This window comes from Pseudopipra pipra, chromosome 1, assembly GCF_036250125.1.
Source record: "Pseudopipra pipra isolate bDixPip1 chromosome 1, bDixPip1.hap1, whole genome shotgun sequence".
NCBI classification, from domain to species: domain Eukaryota; kingdom Metazoa; phylum Chordata; class Aves; order Passeriformes; family Pipridae; genus Pseudopipra; species Pseudopipra pipra.
This window is the reverse complement of record NC_087549.1, coordinates 21,646,487-21,671,037: the sequence shown is the minus strand read 5'-3', so window position 1 is coordinate 21,671,037 and position 24,551 is coordinate 21,646,487. Positions and strand designations below refer to the sequence as shown.

At 37.3% G+C, this 24,551-nt stretch overlaps 1 protein-coding gene across 2 annotated transcripts in view; it reads left to right on the top strand.

Annotated features, from left to right (window-relative positions):
* VPS13B (vacuolar protein sorting 13 homolog B) overlaps positions 1-24,551 on the top strand; it is a 425,569-nt gene that overhangs the window by 364,675 nt on the left and 36,343 nt on the right. For both annotated transcript variants that reach the window (XM_064647722.1, XM_064647715.1), the window contains exons 41-44: positions 5,885-6,066; positions 7,852-8,201; positions 14,528-14,689; positions 23,902-24,057. In XM_064647722.1, coding sequence (XP_064503792.1) covers positions 5,885-6,066; positions 7,852-8,201; positions 14,528-14,689; positions 23,902-24,057 — 850 coding nt within the window. The remainder of the gene's footprint in view (positions 1-5,884; positions 6,067-7,851; positions 8,202-14,527; positions 14,690-23,901; positions 24,058-24,551) is intronic.

Here is a 24,551-nt window from a genome sequence, read left to right as displayed (position 1 = left end):
CTTAAAGATGGCATGTTAGGTAGATTAGATATTAGGAAAAAATTCTTTACTCAGAGAGTAGTGAGGCACTGGAAGAAGGTTACCCAGAGAAGTTATGTATGTCCCATCCCTGGATGTGTTCAAGTCCAGGCTGGATGGGCCTTCAAGCAACCTGGTCTAGTGAAGGTGTCCTGCCCATGGGAGGGCAGTTGGAACTGTGGTCTTTAAGGTCCCTTCCAACCCAACCTGTTCTATGGTTCTATGATAGAAATTCAAGCTGATCTCTCTACACTAACTTGAAACAAGGCTGCACTGCAAACTTTCTTGAGGACAACTGCAGGAAGGACCGGTGAGGAAGAATTAATCCTGACCAGTCAGGAGTGCTCCTGAGTGGATCAGAATAAGAGGAGCTGTTCCTCAGAGATAAGGCTTTGACCTAGGGTTTTTGAAGCGCACTGGCTTTTTCTTGGAGACAGAGCAAACATGGCAGTCACATGTCACTGACCTGGGGGTCTTGAGACAGTGCACAAGCACTGAAATACATATCGTTACCACTACAGAACAAATTTAAGGTAATGGTTAAGCCCCAAAGGATCATGTTCTGTTAAAGGGAAGCCTTGATTAGGAGGTGGTGACAGGTACTGTGGACCTGCAGAGAAGGCCAGCCTTTCTAGACCCCTAGTAGCATGTAGGAAGTCCATGTTGGCAGTAACTTTGCTGAAACTCTGGCTTTATCAAACAAACATACTGCTGCCAGTATGGGTAGTTTCTTGTCACCAAGCACTCTAAAATGTGTTCTAGATTCTAACTTGACCAAAAAAATCACAAACTTTTTTGGTTTTGAGAGAGACACTGCCCATGTAATGCCTACGGTAAATTTCAGTGTTGGGCTTGTTCCTAAAACAAATGTTTAACATGAGATCTTACAGACTTGTGAGAAGAGCCACAAGGCACTTTGCTTAAAGCTAGTGCTGAGTGTTAGACGACCAAATTCTAACGCTGAGGGATCTGCGAGAGCAAGAAACAAAAGCTGTATAAAAGTTGAATCTCAGTTTTCCTGGAGGCTCCTGATAATTTGACATTAATTACATGCAGCAACTGTATGATTGATTAGAAAATTTAATTCACTATTAATTGTGTAAAAGCATAAAAATGCTTAGTCTTGTTGAAGTTTATTTTCTTAGGTTGATGTTGTATTTTGGATCAGACTCTAACAGTTGCCATATGCATGCAGCTGCTGCGTAATAATAATAGCATTTCCTTAAAATTCTGCAAGGGTTTTTTTTGGTAGTAACCTCTATGATATGCTAATTATTAATAACAGAGAGCTGATCCCTTGTGTTTTAAGTACTTTATTATTGATTCCTAACATCAGTTATAAAGTATGAAACTTATGTGGTTCATATAACAAGAAAACGACAGGGTTTGTGAGAAGATGTGGATTCAGCTGATATGTTGAGCCAGGAGCTGGCAGGCTGAAGTATATCAACTAGTAATGAATATGGGAATGTGCAAAGATGTCATGATCCAAATCTTGTGGTATGCAAGCTCTTTCTGAGATCGATCAGGAACGAATTGGAAGTATAAAAATCAAGGAGCTATCTGGCGAAGGACATAGTATATATGTGTATGTTGTTTGTTTTTAAGAATTTTGTAGCCTGTTCATTATTTCATGTATGCATAAGGTTTGAATGAACATTTATGAATGTTTAATCAATGAATGAACAAATCCGAAGTCCTAAGTGAAATAATTTAGCGTCTCTTTGGGGATATAAGGCAGTGTTTATGAAATAAATCATATATGGCATAAATGACTGTTTATGCAAGACCTTAAAGTAGGGGGTTTTATCACGGGAAAATGATCACAGAAATCGTCACAGAATAAATTATTTTTAGAGGTTTTTCATGTTACAGGACTAACAAATCATATTCGAAATTACTTTTAAAGCTTTGTTTGGTTGGTGAGACATTAAAGCCCCTCCCTGGTTTGGTTGGGAGGGGTTTATAATTTTTTGTTTAAATGGGTTATGTTAGAAGATATTTTATATATTTGTGCATCTGCTGTCTAATTTAAACAGTATTTCTACAATTACTGACATACTAGTGTAAAGTAGTAATTGAAAATGCCTTAAGATACAAACCATGAAACAAGTACCAAGACTTTTAAATAAGCTTAAATTGCTACTTTTTAAAAATTCAAGTGAAGAATCATGATCATATTTCTTGCTAATTGTTTTAGCTTTTATTCAAAGTAAATGATGTACTGGATTTTGACCTCTAAAAAGTTGGGTTCAGACCAGCATTTGAGTCATAAATTAAATGAGTTAAGTGGTCTCTTTCTTCTTCCCAGTGGATATTTTCCCATGTTGTAGTTTCATCACAAATGGCAGTTTCAGTTTAAATATTCCACTCTTAAAATAACAAGAATAATGCAGGTCACTGCTAAGTCATTGCTCCCAGTTGCCATATATTGAATTTGAACTGCTTTGAATGATGTGAATATCATAACTTATATAATTAGTTCAAACATGGGTATTTTCCATTTTAAAAATTCTGATATTTCCCAGGATTTTGAAAAAAAATAAAATTCTGGTCGGGTCAGTTTTATTTAAAATTTCTTCTGGTTTCGCTACACCCATCCCTCAGCATGTTGTGCCAAACACAAAGCAGTAGAAGCTGGTTGTTCCTTTTCTCTCCAGGTGAAAAATCATGGATGATCCACACAGCTCCAAGGCAGCTGAGAAATGTGAGGGTGTTTTTATAATGTATTCACTTGATGCACAAATTTTGATTTCATAATCACACCTACTTCTGATATTAATGCTCCTACTGTTGTTTATCAAGACTTAATAGAAATTTTCCTGTGTTTTCAGCTAACTCTGCTTTCTCTTGTGTTTGTGCACAGCATGAGATGAAGGACTGTGTCTGATTTCTGTGCTCTGTGCAAGGTCAAAGTGGCAGTGCTACAGGTCTGACAGAAGTCTACCTAGGCAAAACATTTAAATGGGATTTAATTTAAAATCAGAGAGTCATGGTAGTGGCTACAGTCCCTCTTTAAATCCTGTTCATTTGATATTACGATTTTTTATTACAGTTGAGTTTTTTTAAGAAAATACAATAGTAGTTTGGTTGCTGCTTTTAGTACATGTACTGTAACTGATTTATACTGTTACTATATTTTTATTTTCATAATGACATGGGTGCTATAATTCCGAATATGGATTCTGGTTGAGTAAAAATCAAATTGACCTCCTCACAGATAAAACAATTACACTTCAACAAAATCTGAGCAGATGGGGAAAGAGTGATGAATGAGTCCTCATTGTGCTTCTTTTCAGATGCTTTCTAGAAAGTTATTTTCTCTCTTTAGAGTGCCTTTTCCTTCTATATAGTGGTTTAGCAAGCATTGTCCTGCTCCTCTCAATCTGTCACTGCTGGCACTTGTCCCTCCCTAGCAGGAGACGGGGTGCAAGGCCAATTCTGTCCCATGGAGCAACATTGTCCCACTCTCATTTGCTGTTTCTCTCTGGTTAGGTTTTTAAGCATGTGGCTGGACACTGAATTTTGTAGGAATTGTTTCAGTGGTGAGCCTTTTTGGTTTCTAAGATGACTCTCCATGAGGAAACAAAAAGCAGCTTTGAATCTTTTTGTTCCCAACACTTTAAATTCCAGAATATTACCTCCACTTGGTCTGCTGCTTGTGGGGCAGCAAAACTAGTGCAAAATATGGGTAAATACTTTACATTATCTCCCTAGTGTGAAGTTCCTGCCACATTTCCCTCTGAATCAAGCATGTCGTGTTGCTCTGTGATCATTGTGGTTATGACTGAGAAATTACAAAGGCTCCACCACAGTAAAATGCTCAATAAATAAAAAGCAGGTACATAAAATTTGACTTAATGCAAAATTGGAGGGGTTTGTTTGGTTTTTTTTATTCTATGAAAATATGCATCTCCAAAGCATATTAAAAGAAATAAAAATGCTGAGTCACTGATAGGTGACTGAAGGAATAGGTTTCTGAGGAAAAGATATATATATTTTCAGAATAAACCTCAAATTTCAGAAATAAATGTCCTTCCTTTTTACAGCCATTACAGCTGTTCATGCAAATTAAGTCTTAATTCAGAATATCAAAGTGCAATTACTTTTTTTTAAAGTTCCTCACAGTTTGGTTAGCATTTGTCTGCACCCATCTACCATTTTTCCATTTTCATTTTCAATTTTCTTGAACTTCTGTTTCTAATCAAAATGTAATGAGCAAAAAAATCTTTAAATATTAATCATTATTCTGAGAGAATTAACCAGTTTCATAGATCCTAAAGTACTTAGTTGTCTAAATCAGCATATGAATTTTGGTCCTTTCAGATTTGCTTCCATGCTCTGTTCCAACAATCTAAGAAATATCCATGGCAAAACAAAGAAAAGCATCCCACTTCTCTGACTGTGGTCCAGTTCCATAAATATTTTATCATGTGAACACAAAGAATAATTTTAATTCCAAAGATGCATATCTCAAAAGGCCTATAACACCATTTTTTGAATGTAAATTGACAATTTGAAGAAGTAAAGAAGCACAGGAAAGCAGCTAAAATTCCAATTAAGTAATTTATGTTTCATCCTTTACCAGCCTAGTCCATTCTTAATATCCTGTCATGATTCTTTGATAATTGGCTAATTTTAGTTGGGTTTTACTGCTGCATAAGTATTTTATGTCCACAAACCTAAAGTTGGATTTAAGCTCTATAAATAAACACTGTGCTAGATAGTTACTGTACCACAAAAAAATACTGATAAATTTACCTATCCGTGGAACTCCATGCACTCATAGCTGAACATTTTTAGTACCTACTATATTTGTGCATAATTTTGAGGTAAAACACATTGCATGATGAAAATTTTGGTCCTGAAAGCATAAGACGTTTTGTTTTAAAAGCCAATTGTCAAATTTAAACTTCTGTTTGAATTTAAAATAGCTTGAAAATGTCAATGAAAATGTATTTGTGGTGCTTTATAAAAGCTGATGACTTTCTGACAGAAATATTAAGTTGACCTTAGTTTATCCTTCATTTAATTTTATTTGAAAAGTAAAGACAGTATTTGACTGAGGACATGGACATAATTCTCTTGAATCAAGTCTAAACTTTTAAACTACAACTCTTTAGTGCCAAACTTCGAAAGCAGTGAGAATAAGGAACATTAAGGATAGATTTAGCTTAAATTAGAAAGTTTATTTGTACTTCAGTGGTGTCTTAGCAACCTGTAGAATTCTGATGTAGTGTTAGTTTCTGTCAAAAGGCTGAAAGATAATTCTTGGAAATTCATGGTGTCAGGAGCACAGCTATGAAAAAAAAGCAGTGGCATGCCATTATGAATGTGTAGTTAATATGTTGTAATAGATGCTAGTAAAGGGCTCCAGGCTGAGCTTTTAACACTTGGAGATTGTTTTTAAATTATGATTGTAGAGTGAGAAGAACAAAGGAAATAAAGCTTACAGGGACATAGAAGTATAGAAGTAATTTTATAAATTTATAAAAAATCATTCTCTTGACCAGATTAACTCATAGCTCATTCACATAGCTTAAGTAATGATAAAGCAGCTGTTTAGCTACTTCAACAATTAAAGATACCTGGTGTATAAGGGTTTTATTTTCTCTAAATATGTATTGTTTTGGGGGTTCAAATGTTTGTAAATTGAAAGTGTAGTGTGATAAAAGTGTGGTTGGATTGCAATCTTGTCTGTTCTGTTCTGCTTTGGAAAAAGTACAGACACTGACAGTAGCAGTTAAAATAAAACAGTGACATTGTCTGTGTCAGAAAATGAGCATGGAACATGATCAAGTCCTACTGTAAAGTGATAAAATCCTGGAAGTCCTGAAAGTACTACTTTGTTATCTACCTTCTGCAGCTCGGAAAGTGAATCTGGCTCCCAAAGCGCATGTGATCAGCTTGTAACCCCCACGGCATTAGCAGCCTGTACCAGGGTTGACTCCTGTTTTACTCCTTGGTTTGTGCCATCACTAAGTGTGGTGATCCAGTTTACCTATTTGGAAGTCCACCTATGCCATCATCTTGATCAACTCGGCACAGGTATGTACTCCTTTGTGTAGCATAGTAAAAGCATATAGTTCATACGTGCTGCTTAACCACTCTTTTGCTGTCTGTAGTCCTCATTTCCTCATTCAAACAGACATTCTTGAAATATATTATCACAAACAGCCACCAGTGGTACAGGCTCCAGGGTAAAACCGATGACTTCTGTGCACTGAGAAAGTACATACGGTAGGCAGTGAGGCTGATCAGCCCCCTTCCTGCCTCCGGAATGGGTAACTGTAGAAGCCGTCTGTTTTCCAGAGTCTGATTAGTGACAGCAGGTGCCACTTCACTTTTGAGCCATCTTAGTGAATGAATTTGATCTTTTACATTTTCCAGCATATTAACAGTACTGCTAAAATATTTGAAGATTTTGCAACCCCCTTAGTAAGAATTCCTTGGAAGAGTTCTGAGAACTACAGATTTAACTGTCATTTCAGTTATGATCACTTTTGGAGCTACATATGGTTTGGTTCAGTGCTCTCTGTCATTGCATTAATGGCAAATACATTCCAAGAGATCTTTAGATTATTGTCTGATTTTCAAATGCCAGGAATGCTTTCTGTGGAAGATGGGCAAACTTCTTGGATAGTTTTGACAGGGACAGCTTTCTTTGTGAGTAGTTTTTGTGTTTCTGCAAGTATTATAATACATTCATTATCAAATCATACCAAAAATGACATTCAATGACTAGCAAATAATTTCTTGTCTATCAGCTACTTTTATCAGTACATAATTTTCCTCACTATTGTGCTCCAATTCCAGATGCTCAGTCTTTAAAAGTACATATACTGGAAAAGGCAAAAATCAGATTAAAATCAAACCCAGCTGTTTCATTTTTAACAGCAACTGAGTTTATGCTGTTGTTGCTGTTGTTATAGCATCTAAAGGCCTTAAGTTTTGGGGCTCCTTTGTGCTGTTATACACCAAGGGAGCACAAAACTTACTGTATCTATTACGCTTTTGTAGAATAATTGGGCTTGATCCTGGATAGAGATGAGTGTTTTGGTTCCAAATCTGTAGAGCACTAGAGCATATGCTAATTTTAAGCATGTGAGAAGTTCCAGCAATGTAAATAATAACATCAATGGAAATATTCGCATGCTTCATGTTACACAAGTGGTATACATGCCTTGCAGTGGCTGCTGCCTCAGTGCTCAGCATTTTGCAGGACTGAGACTTCAATGAAGGCGATAAAATCTTTTTTATGATACATTTCTCATGCTTTAGTCTCAGGATACTGTTTTGTTTCATTTCTAGTGTTATGGGGTAATATGTCGCATCTCAGTGGGTTTGTGGTCTTGAACTGTCCATAATTGCATCAAAGACAACTTCCATTGTGGAGCCTGTTAGCCTGCACTGTCACATGTCAGCAAATAGTATAATGCTAATTGTTATTGTGTTCGTAATGTGCTGTGTGTGGAATATCATAGACATCTACTATAGCCAAAATTCTCACAGAAATATGGTCTCTGCTCCAAATAGGCAGCAATCTGAAGTATTGAGCAGTGTGTAGATAAAGCAGTTTGGTGGCTGGTCTGTTTACCATGAAAAGATTTTGGTTTGCAGATACTTTTTGTTTGCAGCTGTTATTAATTACAATTCTATTTTACATCTAACAAACAGTGTGAACAGCATTCATTTCGGATTTCAGAAATGTCGACTCTTTAATGAATTTTATTTGTTTTATCTTATGTACAGGCAGTTAACACACAATTTACAAAAGCATACAGAATGTGGTGATTGTGATGTTCCAGTCTTGTTTTTTCTTTCACTTTTCAGCACCACCAAAGTTTCTTCAGCCATTTTTATCTGATAAGAACATGCCATCTGAACTAGAATACATGATAGTTTCCTTTGATGAGCCTCATGTATATCTTCGTCAGTGGAACGATGAATCGGTGTTCCAGGAGATCCAGTTTTCAACTCAAGCCGACTGTAAACTTTTGGAGTGTCGAAATGTGACTCTGCAGAATGTTGTGAAACCTTTACAAATCTGGGGACAGATTGCTGTTTCCAGCAGCACAGCAAGAAGGCTGTTGGACTGCACAATAATGGTTGACCCCATTTTCATCAACTTTGGCCAATATGCAGTTCATTCTTTAAATACAGCAATTCAAGCTTGGCAGCAGGTATGCAAATGCAATAGTGAGAATGTAGCCATTGTGATTAATTTAATAGCAAATTAGAATAACCACTGCATTCATTGAAAATATTCCAAGATATAAAAGTTGTACCTTATACTGAAAGTGGTTTTTACTAATAAACATTAATTCTGTGATAGCTATGAAAATTAGGAGACAGTGTTTGCTATCTGTAAAGGTAAATGTAGCCAAAACTGCTTACACTTCAGAGAAACTACATGAATTTATATCAGAATAATCAAAATCTTGGTCTTGAAATGCATACTATTCCATGAATTTATGAAAAGGTGAGTGAGACACGATATGTAAGCACAGCTAAGTCTGAGCACCAGAGCATATTGTTTCCAGCTACTACTTCCATCCTTATTGAAGTTCAACACTAGTTTCACATTACATTCTGTGCAAGCAGCATTAATGGCTGAAGCCAGTCCCAGTATAAGGAACCTTGCTTCTGCGATGACCCCTCAAAGGCCTGTAATTCCCTTACTCTACTACAGCCTTGAAATCAAATCATTCTCTTCATCTGCCTGAAGACCTATGTGGAGCCTGGGAATTAATTACCTATCATGGCACTACAATAACAAAGCCCCCAAAAAGGATAAAACATCTGTTTTATATCAAAAAATTCTTTTTTAAGGGCATTCCATGGTTTTCTTGTTGCAAAAGGACATTCATAAAACAAGATCTAGTGTGATTTAAATCTTTACAGCTGGCTCAAATATCAATGTGAACAAAAATCTTTGTAGCTCCAATTTCTGTTTTTTGTCATATTTTGAACAATGCTTTTAATAAAAAACAAACATAGAAAGTATAAGAGAGTCCTTGATAGGCTGTTTAAACCCAAAATATTTCTGACTTAGTACTACTCCCTCATCTAAGACATGTGTGGCAACTACTGCAAAATGGCCTTCAGAAAGGTCAGTTTCCTCTTAGGATGGGAAAAAAAAGATCTCTCAGACATAGCTATACATATAAATAAAATATGGTGCATAAATATTTAAATGTTTTAAACCACATCACAGTGTGAGTGACTGACTGACTATTCTCTGCCTTGAAGGAATATTCTGAGTTGAAAAAAATGGAATTGTATATTTGATTAAGTAGAGCCATATGTCGCATAGTATATTGCTGACAGGTACATTCTATGAATAGTTGGTACTGATTTATACATGGATTTGGCAATGTTAACATGAGCCACAGGAGGATATACTTCTGTAATTGTTGCTGTAATTTTCTCGTTTCCTCTCATGTCAAGGGTACTTGCCACCATGTTCTGATGTGGTGGGTATCTAGCCCTGAGTATTTGAGATTAAAAACTTGCATTGCTTTGAAATTAGGGAACAGTTAACACACAAGTGGGTTCAAAATGGATTATTAAATTAATTGTTGCCAAGATGGTTTTTATGTGACTTTACCTCCAGATTGGGAGGTTGGCATGCACTGCATGGGGAGGGAATAAATTTCACAATAATAGGCATTGTTTGTTGTTTGCTGTTCACACAAAATGCAGTATAAATGCTGCAACTAGAAGCATTAATTTAATAGCCAGGAAAGGTTATTTGAATTCTCCACATACTTTTTGCTGGGTTAATATCTGAAACAAGTGATGTTGTAGTCAGTAGACAGACAGACGAAGCATGAAACAATTTGGCCCTGCACCTTTAGGTCAGGAGTTCAGGATTACCAGAAGCCTCTGTCAGTGTCTTTGTTTCGTAGATATGGACTGATTTTTTTTCTTTTTTTTTTCTTTTTTTCTTTTTATTGAGGGAGTTCGGTGGGGTTTTTTTTTGTTTAAGTAATGGTGAACATCTTGAAAGTAGATTCAACCTAAAAAACACAAGGCATACAACTTGCTTTATACTTCTAAGTCACATGCTGAAAATCTGAGAGGATTAGCACTTTTAGAAAACAGTTTCCCCTTTTGACATATTTCATTGTCTGATCTGAAATCCCTATTTAAATACAAACAGTAACTGGCTAATGAACATCTAAATGCAAAGCTGGAGTAATGGGTTTAATAATTAAAGAACTGGGCAGGGAACTTCAAGCTTGTTATTAATTTAGTTTTATTATTTAGTAATAACACATAGACTATCAAGTGAGATAGAAAATGCATGTCTCCTGCAAGTATAAGTGGAGTGAAGGATGTGGTGATTTTTTCCTTTATTTGGGCATTTAAGCCTTCACAAATTGTTTTACAGCATTAGTGCTTTATGGTATCTAGAGACAGAGGGTCAACTGAGAAAGCAGCTCCCCAGGTCTGGTACTGAATGTTATTCCTGGGAAAAAGCTTTTCCTTTGTGGTTTTGCGTTGCAAATGTTTTCCTAAACTCCTCGGAAGTTACAAAAGCTCCTGTTTTAAACCTGTTTTAAACCACTAGAACTTCTTTTCCTCAAGGTCTGCATGGTGCTTAACCTTTCTGTTGGCAGTTGCGTAAGTTTTCTTAATGAACTGAGATCAGTCAAAATGATGTCTTATGATCACAGTAGTTTCCCCATCTTTCTACCATAAGCACAAAGAACAAAGGAAAAGGATAAAGAAAGTTTCTAGCTGATAATGTCAGGACATCATTGTGAGAATGAAGTTTAAAGAATCCTGTGGAAAATGTTCTTTTCTCTTAGAGGAACTTCAAGGGAGATAAGAAATTGCTAAAGATTTTCTGTCCAAAAAACATTACTAGGTGAGAGTGTGTGGAGGGGAGAGACATGAGAGGGAGGAAACAGCTTGCAGAAGTCTTAGGTAGCTCATGAAGCACAAAGAAAATAACTTTGTGCATATAAAGAGGCCTAGGCTTTTATGATCAGGGGGTATTTTTCCAGATCCAGAAATGCTTTGAAATAGCTATGAGCTGAGACATGAGCAGAAAGTCCTGAATGACTAGGGAAAGCCTGGTGACTAGTATTATGTAGGATGTTTTCCCCCCTCTCTGAATAGAATTCACAAAATATTTGAAAGCCCAATAAAGGAGAGACACTTTCCAGGCTTCTCTGAGAGAAAAGAACAGCTGAAAAACGATCTAAAGAGTGGCAAGAAATCGTCCCCCAGGAACTGACCCTAGTCTGTATCTGATTCAGGCTGTTGATCTTTTGCTGATTCTTTTGATTTGCTGTTTTTATTCAGAGAGGGAATTTTTTTCTTAATCCACACTTAGGTGTTTTCTGCTCCTGGAGTCATCATTCAGCCCTTCAGCATCATTGCCACACAAATGGCCCAGTTCTATTTGGTTTTTTTTATGCCTGGTTTCTCTAAACTCTCTTTTATCAATCAAGATTTCCTCACTGCATCTTTTTGCTGACTTTTTATTTTCTCCCTTTCTGCTTACCCTGTAGAAGCTTCTACTGTAAGACTTCAGTAGCAATGTGGAATCCACCTCCCTGTGATGGGTGCAAGAACTTGCTGCAGATCCTCAGGGATCAAGAAGCATGGGTGCTATTCTATCTGGGAGAAATCTCCTGTCTTTACTGCAAGGAGAATAAAGTTGCCTAGAACCCTGCCTGTGCAGTGAACAGTTGCCATACTGAGCTAAAGCATCCCCAAGCTTCCTTGGCGTTCCTTTAGTCATCTCTTATTACCAAGACCTGAAGCATCTGTAGCTTTCTCTTAAGCCTGGCAGCATGGACCAATGCCTTATTATGCAAAACTTGGTATTTCCTGGGTTAAAACTTTGGAATTGTTATAAAATTGAGTTTAAAATACCTCTTTCATTTAACTTTGAGAAGTGTTGCTGTTAAAAGCATTGGATTCTAGTAGCAAACCTAGCATTTAAGACTAATGAGTAATGGCAGTCATTCATCAGCAGCAAAATGTGTGGAAGTCTATTAATAATTCCTGATGGGATAACATTCCTCCAGCACAATTTAGGAGTTCTATGCATGCCAAAAACTTGCTGGACTCTCTTTTCCCTCTGGAAAATGCAAGAACCTACAGTTTGTGTTTACTTACTTGAAACTAAGTTAGTTAGTAAGGTAAAAAGAAGGAAGTTCGTCACCTTCTGGTGTTGTTCTTCCAGTCTCTGCGTAATCAGCAAGAAAATGTATTGGAGTAAAAGAAAAACCTTTTCCTCAATTCCCCTGGGGTTAGATCTAGGTTTGACTATAGCAACATACTTAGCTCTGTGGATAGTAAATCCTCCCTTTTGAAAAGAACATTTTGCAAAGCTGTTACGGGAAAATATATATATTTGTGGTAGACTTATGGGTATGTGGGTATGGCAGCTTGACAGTAAAAAGTCATAGATCCTCCACTAGAAAATGCCAAAATAAACTCTACACTCTGAAGTGGCACTGTAAATGTCAGCCTTTAGCACACCCAGATCTGCTACTGAATGTCATACAGACATATTTCTCTGTAATGAATTTTACTGCTTAGAAGAAGTGCAGTTTTGGTTGTGCTTACCTAACTCTTGTTTCACAGAAGATACCTGATCTTATGCAAAACAATTAATGAAATTTGGGGAGAAACCTTTAATCTAAATATTCTCATGCTTTAATACTCTTTGGATGAATAGTTTTTGCACAAACACTCCTGGCCAATCATTCTGATATTCCTTTACGAAGGGAATTGCAACCTGCCTTAATAAAGGACAAAGGGCAAGGGGCACAGACTCAAAGACAGGATGTTCCATCTGAACATCATGAAAAACATCTTTTCTGTGAGAGTGACAGAGCACAGGTTGTCTAGAGAGGCTGTGGAGTCTCCTTTGGAGATATTCAAAAGCTGTCTGTGTGCAATCCTGTGCAACTTGCTCTAGGTGAACCTGCTTCAGCAGAGGGCTTGGAATAGGTGATGTCCAGAGGTGCCTTCCAGCCCCAACCACTCTGTGATTCATCTTCGGTCATTCTGAAGTTGATAACGGTAGTGGACATGCATTCAAGGATGCTCAATTGGACATACCTTGCACACTTCACTTTTCAGAAAAACTCTTCCATGTGCATCACCCAGCAATGGTCTACAAGTAGTGCACCAGACAGTTTTTCATGAATAACTGAGGATCCATAGGGATCTGTGAGGAAAGATTTCTCTCCCTCTTGTTTGATCTCTGAATTTCTGCAGGCATCCAGGCACATTGTTATCAAAGAACTAAGAGACTCGGATGATTAGAGACAGGGAAGGTGCTAGCTTTGTTAGGTCCATTTAAAAGGTCCACTGAGAGAGCAAGGGGAGGAAACAGCTCTCAGAAACCATGGAGGTTCCAAAAGTTAGAGAAAACGTCATGGGAAGAAAGGATGAGAAGAGACCAGCTGGGCTATGTTATGAAGAAGGAAACCAACCAACAGTAAAATGTTGTGTGTGTGCTAGGAAAGTGTGTGCTAGGAAAGATGGGTCAAAAAGAGGTAAAAAAACCCACAAGAAGATGAATTCCTTGTGTTATACTCATTAAATTGCATGAAGACTATCCAAATGTTACTTTTTTTTTTTCTTTGAGTCATTGTTATGTTTTCTAGATAGTTGCTTGTAAGTGGAAGGTGCCAGCCCAGTAGTGACTAGGGCAGAAATATATGAGAGATGATCTCCAAACCAAATTATCAGTCACACTTTGACCTCTCCCATATAGGGGATTATAGTTCGTGCCTTCAGGAGCTGTAGCTCTGGTAATTTTTATGACTATCATATAGTCTCACTGTGTCAACAGAGTGACAAGCAGCCAGATGAAAAGCAGAAAGAGGGGATGGAAGGATGCTGCAGGCTGGTGAAAAAATATTGTAAAATCTGAAATACTTTTAAAACCCTTGATAATTTTTTTTTCCTTTTAAATTGCATGGTGCGTTTTCAAACTAGCCTCATGGACCTATGAAAATACACTCCCCATGTCTCCTGCTTTTTCTTTAGTTGACTTTTCAAGTGTTGTGGTATCAAGAAAGGGAGAGTCTTCTTCTGCTGACCCACAGCAACAAAGTAGAAGCAGCAACTGGGGAAAAGGAAGTGCAACCTGTTGGCCTTAGAGATCAGTTGTCAAGCATGGAGAAAGCTCTTCATGCCTCCCTGCTCAGTTTGTAGTGCCCTGTCTGCCCTGTGTGACATGTAATTCCCACAGAATTGAATTTCGTTGAAGTTTTTTACCCAAATTAGGAAGTTTAGTCTTTATTGTAGTTTTAAATCTAAGATTTGCTGTACAGAAACATAAAGTAAAATATGATAGGTCTTAGAATATATTTTGTCAACCTAAATGCTATATTTTGCAGGGAGTAGAGTGTTATGAGACCAAAACTAATCGAAGAGATCTTGCATTTCTGTGTTGTAACAGTCGCCACTGGGCAGGCAGCTGCCAAATTCTTACTGATTCTTACTGGCTTTCATATCCCTTTCCTTCCAGAACCAATGCCCTGAGGCAGAGGAGTTAGTCTTCAGCCATTTCGTGATGTGTAATGACACACAAGAGACGCTGCGGTTTGGCCAGGTGGATACTGATGAAAATATTTTGCTGGCCAGTCTCCACAGTCACCAGTACAGCTGGCGCTCGCACAAGTCCCCACAGGTATGTCAGAAACAGTCCTCCCAGTGCAGCATTTGCTAAAGCTGACTGTTGGCTTTACATGCTGATTCTTTGGTTTTCTCTGTGGCCTTGACTATCTCTCAAGCTCCAGTTCCTTCAGGAGTCACATGCTGGGGCTGCAACAGAGAGAAAAGGTAAACATAGAGTGAGGAAAGCCAGAAGTGTTTAGAAGTTACTCAAGGGTGGAACTGGATGTGCATGACCGCTTTTTGTAAAACCGAGCGCTTGTGGAAACTGAAGCTTCTGAAAAAAGAGAAAGACAGCTTGCCAGGTTTTTATAACTAAGTGATCAGTGTCTGTTTTCTGAGATGTACATTTGAGGTTTGGGGAATTTTTTTAATGAATTGTTTTTGCCAGAAGCATCTGTTCACTGAAATTGTTTGCAGAACAGGGTCAAACTGGACAAAGTGCTCAAATTAGCATGTGCTTGCATTAGAAAAGATTTGAAGTTGTGAGAAACACCCCACTTATATAGCTTAAATAACTCAGTTTCTGTTTCTTTGATTTTATTTGAAGAATAAACACTGAAACTGAAATAAAATATTTTTAAACTATCAACAGGAAGTATTTCAATGAAACCATAGAATCATATAAGTTGAAAAGACCTTTAAAATCATTGAGTCCAGCTCAGCACTGCCAAGTCCACTGCTAAACCATCTCCCTAAGTGCCACATCCACACATCTTTTAGATACTTTCAGGGATGGTGACTTGACCAGTTCCCTGGCCAGCCTGTTCCATTGCTTGACAACCCTTACTGTGAATTTTTCCTAATATCCAATCTAAACCTCCCTGTCACAACTTGAGGCCATTTCCTCTTGTCCTGTCACTTGTTACTTGGGAGAGGAAACCAACACTTGGATGGTGGTGAGAAATGGACTTTTCATCTTAATTCAAAACAAGATAGGAATTTAAATTTTTAAAAAAGAAAATGGTAATGAGACAGCAAACCTATTTCTTCTCTTTTCTTAATATATACCCAACTCCTGCTGAGTGGGAGACTAGGTACCTGTGCCACTCTACTTGTTGAGCTGTACTCCTGCTCTGAAGAGTTACTAAAATTTTTACAGATCCTAGAAGAAGTGTAGTGAATTGGGGTTCCTCACTCCTCTAGAACCCTAGAAGATACCAGTATTAGCATGTGAGAAAGAAGGTATCATAATTCTAAATAGGAGCTGTGCCCATTTTCACTGCTGGCAAGTTTCAACTTACATTGGGAAGCAGATATGGCAAATTTACTGTGGTTTTCATTCGTATGTCAGCTGGTGGATGTGCAAAACTACTGAATTTTACATGAATGTGGTCATCTGTGCAGAGAAAATTCAGCCAGAGTAAACAGTTGTAGTTGACACTGAAGTCAAGGCATAAGTTAAGAGGAAGCCAGACTAATAAAGGGCTGTCTTACCCCAGCGACAGAGGAGCTGTTATAAACAGTGTGTGCACAGAGGGAGGCCTTTGGAGACGTAGAGACTCTGGAGTACTGTACATCCCTTTTCATGTTTTCACAAAAGACATATGTTTTCTCATATGAGCAAAAGGCCTGTAATGTCCCAGCCCACAGGCGAGCAAACCAAATGGGTGACTGTGCTCTGTGCAATTGGGCATGTGTCAGTATGAGACAGGATCCCCACTCGTCAAGTGACACTTGGATTATGATAGATGTAATTCCCTTCAGTTGTGTGAGGGAGAAAGAAAGCTAGCTAAACATGGCATATATTTCATAACCAATTACCATTTGCTTTTGTAGCAACCACCCAAAAAAACATTTAAACCTTTTCATAAACACGTGGAAGAAGGAAATATTTAAAGCAATTGTAAATAAACCCACAGCCAAGTAAGGCTTTATTCCTAAAAATTTGTTATATCCATATTCTGGTTACTTACATAAAATTACTTGGTTGTGAATCCATCAGAAAACCAAATCACACATAAGGGAGTGGGTGAGGTGACAGGAGGAACTTCAGATTCATATTTCAGATATTCATTCTTCAGCTGAGAGTTGGTGATGTCAAAGGGTTTCCCCATGCTGTTTTGCTCTAATCAGATTTAGATTCACTGAAGAACTGGGCTGATATACAGTCAGGAGTGTCATGATGGATTCCCAAGTCCCAGGGGATGGCAAAGATAACAGCTCACTTCTGACTCAACCATATTGCTGGCCAGCAGGCTCTTCTAGTAGGGGGGTTATACCTCTCTTGTCCCAACCCTTGGAATAATTTCAAGATGATTTCTGCTCTCTTAACGTTTTTCAACAGTCTTCTCTTGCTGGTAAAATTAGAGACTAAAAAATAGCTGAGGTAATTTCACTGAAAATATATGGAAACACAGGCTTTCTACACACTGTTGAGATAGAACCAAATTTTCTCCACAAAGGTCAGAGAACTTTGGCATTCCCCTATAGGCTTATTCATTTGGTTAATGCCAAATACAAATCATTGTAAAAATAACATGCTTCAGAATGGCAGCTCATCTGAACAGTACAATCCTTTTTTGTTTCAAATCATACAAAACAAGTGTGTTTAAATATTATTACAAATGTTGTCATGTACATTTTTTCAGTGATGAATACAAATCCTTGAAATGAAAATAACTCAATCAAGGCATCAGGTTGTCCCTGTTATGCTGTGGCACTTTTCTAATTGTTTCCATGGAAAACTATCTAACAGCTTATTATCCAAAGGTCAGAATAATGCCCAAGCATGGACAAACCCTCCCAGTGTCATATTCATGGAATGCTAGATGACTTCATAGTTATGAAATTATTTCATTTCTCATGATAATTCCTGACTTGCCAAGTTAGTGAATTTTAAGAACTCTGAGAGCCGATTGTAAGATAAATGTGAAATAATCCATACTTCTGGAGTCAGGGACTTCCCTCCAGGCATTAGTTCATACTTGACTTACTTGACTTACTCTTGGGGATAAAATGAGTTAGGACAAGGTCTTAGATACCACATTCTCTTACTGGGAAGGAAAACCAACTTGCACAACTTCGGCTGGCTCATGTTTCTTGTTACACAGGCACTAAGAAGCAGCGGTTGCCATGAAATACTTTATTTAACCTCTGCAAAATGTTTTTTTAGTATGGCAAGGCAGTTCAGTTAAATGAAAATAAATAGTTTTAAAAGGATTGTATTTCTTTTACATTCACATCAATAAAATTCTCCATTTTTCTTTTGCTAATTAAACATAGAGATGCAATAATTGCCCATTTAAACTATTTAACACAAATATATATACCTAAAATAAGTTATTTTTTGTATTAGAAGATAGTTATATAATGCTTTATTTACATTTAGAATTATTTTAATATTAATGAAGCTACTATAGTCTATAATTAAAAATTGTTCAACTTTTTCATGTTACAAAAACAGCGAGAGCACACCAAAGATTTGGATTTTTCAGCTCTTGATGGTGTCCCTCCAACTGTTTTGCTTAATTTAAAGCTTCTTGCTTCCTCTGGTTTTTTCCTGCCCAGATCCTCTACATTTCAGGAACCTAACCTTTCCCTTTTAACTTTCATTCTGAATACTGCAGGTCTCGCTAGTTTGGCTAATATTTCAGTAATAAGTCTGAGGTCCAATGCTCACTCTTCTATTCCTCTCCATCCCCCCACATTTTCCTCAGATTTCATGAGGTTTTGACCTTCCTTAGGGATAAGACACCCCCAACTATATAGTTCCTTTCAGAGTTGAGGTAGGTCCAAAACTGATGGCATTTGAGGCTTTAAGCAACTGTAGCTAAAGCTGCCAGACTTCTTGAGTTCCTTTTGCAGATTTTAAGGAAAGATAGAGGTCTGTTAGATGTCATTAAAAAGGAAGAGAAGCTACATCACTCCTGTGCTGTACAGACAACACTGGTTCCTAGGTCATTATTGGATCGAGTCTGCACTCCTTATCTTGATCTTCACATTGCTTTGTGGGATGGGCCCCAGTTATGTCAAAAGTCATGTTTGTCTCCAAGACAGCTGTGTTTTTTAGGAGAAGAACTGAAGCATGTGATACATAGGGTGAAACTCTGAAGTTAGAAGAGATCAGATCTTCCTAGCAATTTACTCAGAGTTAAGGAATTCTGTCTTGCAAGACAGTAGGCAGTTGGAGGGTCCCACTAGGGATCACAGCAAATGTAAAAACCAGCTATTCATGTGAGAGTCCCCTGACTGTATTCTGCAGATTGTTTGCTTGTGAATAGACAGCACAAATTGTCTATAACATGCTAGTTATTACTAGTTGTTTTCCCCGCACAAACTTCATCAGAGTCCTCTGAAGAAGCAAAGAGTGATGGATTTAAGTTCATTCTTTTGTTTTCTATGCGAAACATAATGTCGCATAGAAGTTTTTAGAAGTAGCAGCTCTCAAACCTTTCTGCAGTTTCCTCACAGTGTTACAATAACAGTCCATTTTCACTTTTCACCGTCTTTAACTAGAAGCAGCAGATGTAGTGGGTGAAAATCAGTTCCTCTGTTGATTTGGGCAGTTATTTCAATGTGACCAAGTTACAGTTTATAAACAAAATTGATTTGTTTCTCAACACAGTAGGTAAATATGCCTGAAATAACTCTGTGCCACTTTATTGCTACTTACATAGAATTTGAGGGAAAATATCTCTATCACTTACTTTTCTTCTGATTATGCACTTAAAAATCCTTGAGTTAGATATTAGTACTGGTACTGGTTAGTACATTATTAATACCTTCACCAGAACACATTTAAAGTTCTTCTTCTCTTATTTTAAACAGTATGCCTGCAAAGCACAAATTCTGATAGAATTTTATGAACATATTTTTAAGGGCTACTGTAATTTTGCAAATAGCAAATTTGCTATTTAAGAACCTCCTTCTTATTCTCCTGCAAAAACATAGTGAAGCCAAATTTTAATTTATGTGGCATCTCCAGCAGGATCACAATTTATTGTTATTTATTTCCATGTTGCCATTCTTTCAGATATTGGATTATATAATGTGTAAAATTCTATGCAGTACTCTGTGGGTTCAAACTTAGAAACTGTAGCTTATATGTCAGTTATTATTAGGATATTTTCCTGGTTTACTGTTTAGAATGTTACAGGATCTCTGCACAATCTCTTGTACTTTACATAATCCTTCTCATGTCATTTACAAAACCAACATCAGGCAAAAAGCAGTTTTCAGTTAATTTATACTGTTCAAGTACTGTTGCTTTTCTTTGGAGTCCTGCATTCTAAATCAATGCTTATACTATATTACATGTAATTGACTTTCTAGGTAATATCTGAAGCAGATAAGGATTGATATTATCCATGAACCTTCATAATTTGGTTACTGTTCCTTAACCTCCTCTTCTGCAGTGTGTAGAGAGAGTTTGTACCTGTGAGTTTCAGGTCTCCTTTGCAGGTTATTTGAGGCTCACAACACCTCCAGGAGCCCTCAGGGTCAGAGTTTATCTGCCAAGTGTGACCTTTTTTCTACTAGGCAGCATGGGGGTGATGGAAACTGCCTTCTCCCATGCTCTATACTGGCCTTCTGTCTTACAAGGACTGATGGCATAGGACTGGTCCCATGAGAAAATGAAGCCTAAGTGAAATTCAAGCTGTTTTGTTGGCCACTGCAGCTGATAATGTGCAGAATGAACATTTCATTCACTGTTTACCCAAATACCAGTTGGTTTTATTGTTGTAAATCCCAACCCTAGTCAAGAGCCACCTTGTATCCTGAAAACATAGCAGAAAAATACCAGTCAAGCTTCTCCTTTAATTTTTCAATTAAAAAGTGCTTTAGCTTCAAGTCTTAGAATTCAGCTCGCATTTCCAGGGCAACATTTCCTCCATGCTTCTGTGTTATCACAGCGTTTATTTTACTATCTTCTATCTTTTAAAATAAGAACTGCCTTCACACCATTAATCAGGTCCTAATTTGATTCCTCCTGGTCTCTCAGAGTTCAGAGCAATACAAGCAAAACAAGACAGATACAATCTAAGTAAAGAACCTTGGTGAAACCAAGTTAACTTTGGTGGGTCTACAAGCAAAGTGGAAATCAAATTTGCATCACTAAGCATTTTGAGGGCTCAAGCTTTAGATTACTTACACAGCTGGAAATTGCTGCCTTTTCTGAACAGGCTCCATTCTTAGTCTCATTTTTAATCCCCATTTTAGTCTTCATGCCTTGTCATATGACACTCAACTTTATTTACTCAGATTGTATCCTTGACTCACACATCTAGTGGAAAAGTTAAGTAAATTTTGAGGAGCACATAGAAATAATCTGTGAAGAGATGTGGTAAAAAGTACAGCTTTTCTAGCCATTTTCTCCAGTAGGAGCAGTTTCATCTTAGTCTGCTCCCCTGGAGCAATTTCTTTTTCTCTCAAAACAGAAATCCATAATGGCTCAGAATTACAAATCCAAACCCCAGCTAAGTCTAGTCAAAACAAAACTCTCTGGGTTATCTGCTGGTAACCCAGACAGAAAATGCAGAAATCAAATATTTGCATGAATGAGTGCCTATCGTCACATATACAATAGATAGTCTAAGTTCTCTCTCAACTACAAATTTCTGCTTTTCACTGTATTTGTTAGAATGCTTTTGAAGTCCATTGAAATGTTTTTGTACCTTTATGCAATGACCTCTTTTCTCCTGATGTATGTCCCATACCTAGCTATACTTGTTGAACTTTTTTTAAACAGCGTCTAATAAATTCTTAGAATTAGCATAAAGCTTGATAAATGAAAGGGAATTGCATGGCAATTACTGTGAATCTGTAGTACTAGGTCAGTTTTATAACATTAGAGCTCTGCCTTGTTGAGTATCTGACACCACCTATTACGACATCTTCTGCTAAAATAATGTTAACGCCTGATTACTTAATTCTCTAAAATCACTTCCATTTTTATTTCATGCCGTATATCTCTGTATCACTTAGTGTCATTTGCTGATTGTTCCTAGCCACATTTTCCAGAAGTCTCACATTTAAATAACTTAATCATCCAGAGATCCCTTTGCATTTTCATGGAATGCAGTTTCTTGGCTCAAAAGTAAGCTTACACGTTACCTAATTCTTATACTGTTATATCATTAATACAAATATATTAGATATCTTTAAAATAAATTATAAAGGCTGTTTCCTTTGCATTTGCCAGTATACAAGTAGTATGTTTATAAAATAAGAAATTGCCAATATGTGATAATAGCTCTTTTTTATTTTTCTTTGCGAACTGTGAAGTTAAATGCAGACTAATCATTGTGCGACAAAGAAAATTAGAAAGGCAGCATTTGGGAGCTAATGACTGCTCAGGGGAAGCTGACTGTGTTTCTTGGGAACATTCAGCTCATGAGCAAAGCTGTTTATACAGGGTGGGAGACATCCTAATGTTGGAGCTACATACAATTACTAATCGTAAATTATAGCATTTACATGACATCTGTCTTTGGAGTATACCGTATTTTGTGTGCCTTCTAGCTAAGACTGACCACTTAAGTACCTTTTCTCGTTATTTGGCTGTCATTTCCAGCTACTGGTCTCTCCAAAGTAAACAGTTTTCTTGTTTCTCTTAATTTTCATATGTGATGAGATTTATTCCCAGCTGCCTCTGTAAGAAACTGAATGGATTCCAGCCACTGCAGTTGGATTTTTTTCTTTTGTTTTTCTTTTTCCTTTTCTGTAACTAATACTCAAGAATCAAAGTGAGGTGTTTGTTTATGAGTTTGACTGTCCTAGTGTGTAACTTCCTTCAACATAACCTTGAATATAAAGCTGGGCCCACGCATGAGCATATCCAGATGCCTGCCCTTGCGCACACAGGCACATATTAGCCTTTGTGCTTCCAGCATAAAACTCATTTGAATCTGAATACAAAAGTCATCACTCTTGCAAATTCAAAAGCCACCCACTGAATGGATGTTATTGTTCTGTGTGTAACTTGTGCTGAGGATACCGCAAATTGCAAACAGGCTACTGAGTTGTAATGTCTTTGAAAATTGTTGCTGTGGTTGTTTCTTAAAACAATGAAAAAACCCCCAACATCCAGCCCTTCACAAAGTCCGACTGGCCAGACCCGTGGCCAGTGCTCTCCTTCTGGAAACAAATCAGGGAAGAACACACTACTTACAAGTTTCAATTTTTGCTAGTGTAAATAATCAAACTTTGGGCCTGATCCTGTTCTCAATTACTTAAATTAATTAATGACAGATGTCCAAAATCAGAATGAAATTCAACCCCCAAGAAAGAATTCCCACAAGTCCTTTATATGACTGTTTTAAACAACTTAAGTGATGCTTAGGCTCTATGCTGGCCCTCTGCAAAGAATAAATTTTACCCAGAATGCTTATTGCTTTGATCCCTTATATATAACTCATATCCTTAAGTTTGCACAGCCACAAAAGATCTATACAGAGCTAAATAGCCAGATCTTCAGCTGGTGTAAATTTATATAACTTCATTGACCTACATGGAACAGTACCAATTTTCACTACTCTGGCTTAAAGAATCTCCATGGGACAGAGGTAAGTGCGTATGGTGGGTAAATGGATGAAAGGCTCTTCAGATGATGAAAGACTATATTGCTCTGGAAGTGATTTAGATTAAACTGGAAAAAAGCCACTCCTTTTCCGGAATAAATCACACAGGGAGTATAATTATGCAGTTAAATTTCTTCTTATGCAGTCAAGCTTGAACTTACCACCACATTTGAGTAAGAAATGAAATGTTTCCCATCTCTCAGCAATATGCCATGTTCTCCATTTAACATATGCAAGCTATGTAAGTCCTTCTTTAGTTTGAAGGGAAGGGTATTTGTAATTTTCTATCTTATTCTGAAGGCCAAAAATCTGGCCTGGACCTGTGTTCCGTATCACCTCGCCGGTAATAGAGTGGATTTCTAGAACAATTTCAAGGGCAGTAAAGAAAATCTCTTATTTCCTGTTTTATGCTCTCTACTTACACTTTTTTTCTGAACAGTTGTGTGCCTCAGTCCTAAATACACTGTTAAATCAGGTAATTTATAGAAATGCAGGATTCAGAGCCATTTTAGGGTATTGTTGTTTCTTCTGATTGTATCTGAAATCACAGAATCACAGACTGAGTGGATCATTCAGACAACCAGTGTGCTTAGTTTTGCTTAGTTTTAAAACCACGAACATTTCTCTGTCATGGGAATCCATATCCTACTGCGAGGCACTTTTTTTTCCCAGTTATGTATTGAAGTAAAAATTTCTTTCTTTTCAGCTGTTACACATCTGTATTGAAGGCTGGGGAAACTGGCGGTGGTCTGAACCATTCAGTGTGGACAATACAGGGACCTTCATTCGTACCATTCAGTACAAGGGCCGGACAGCATCACTTATTATCAAGGTTCAGCAGCTCAGTGGAGTGCAGAAGCAAGTAAGGATTTGATTCAGTTTGGAAAAAATAACATGAGTAATTTAAACTGTTACCTATTCACGAATCAGTCACTTTGTTATTTATTCTCTCCTACTGGGATCTGCAAAAAAACAAGTATAGCAGTCTTCTGGGGCCATTTTTGGAAGTTTTTACAACTCTTTTCTTCACTTTGGTGTGGATCTTAGCATTTAAAAGCTCAATTGCCAACACATATTTTATATGTTCCAGTAAACATCCCTTTGCGTGGTTTGTAAATTCTGACAGTGCTAAATTACACAATCTCTTGCATGCTTTAAGCTCTTGAGAAACAGATTATTTTATTTTTAAAGAAACTGTTCTTATGTTTTAAAATACATTCTGGGTTGTAATTCAGGCCTTCATATTTTTTAAAGAGAAAGAAGTAATGACCAAATTAACATTTGAAAATGAGCTGCTGTGCAATAACTTTTCACATACTATCTTTGTAAAGAGATCTGTAATAACACTGCAGTTGC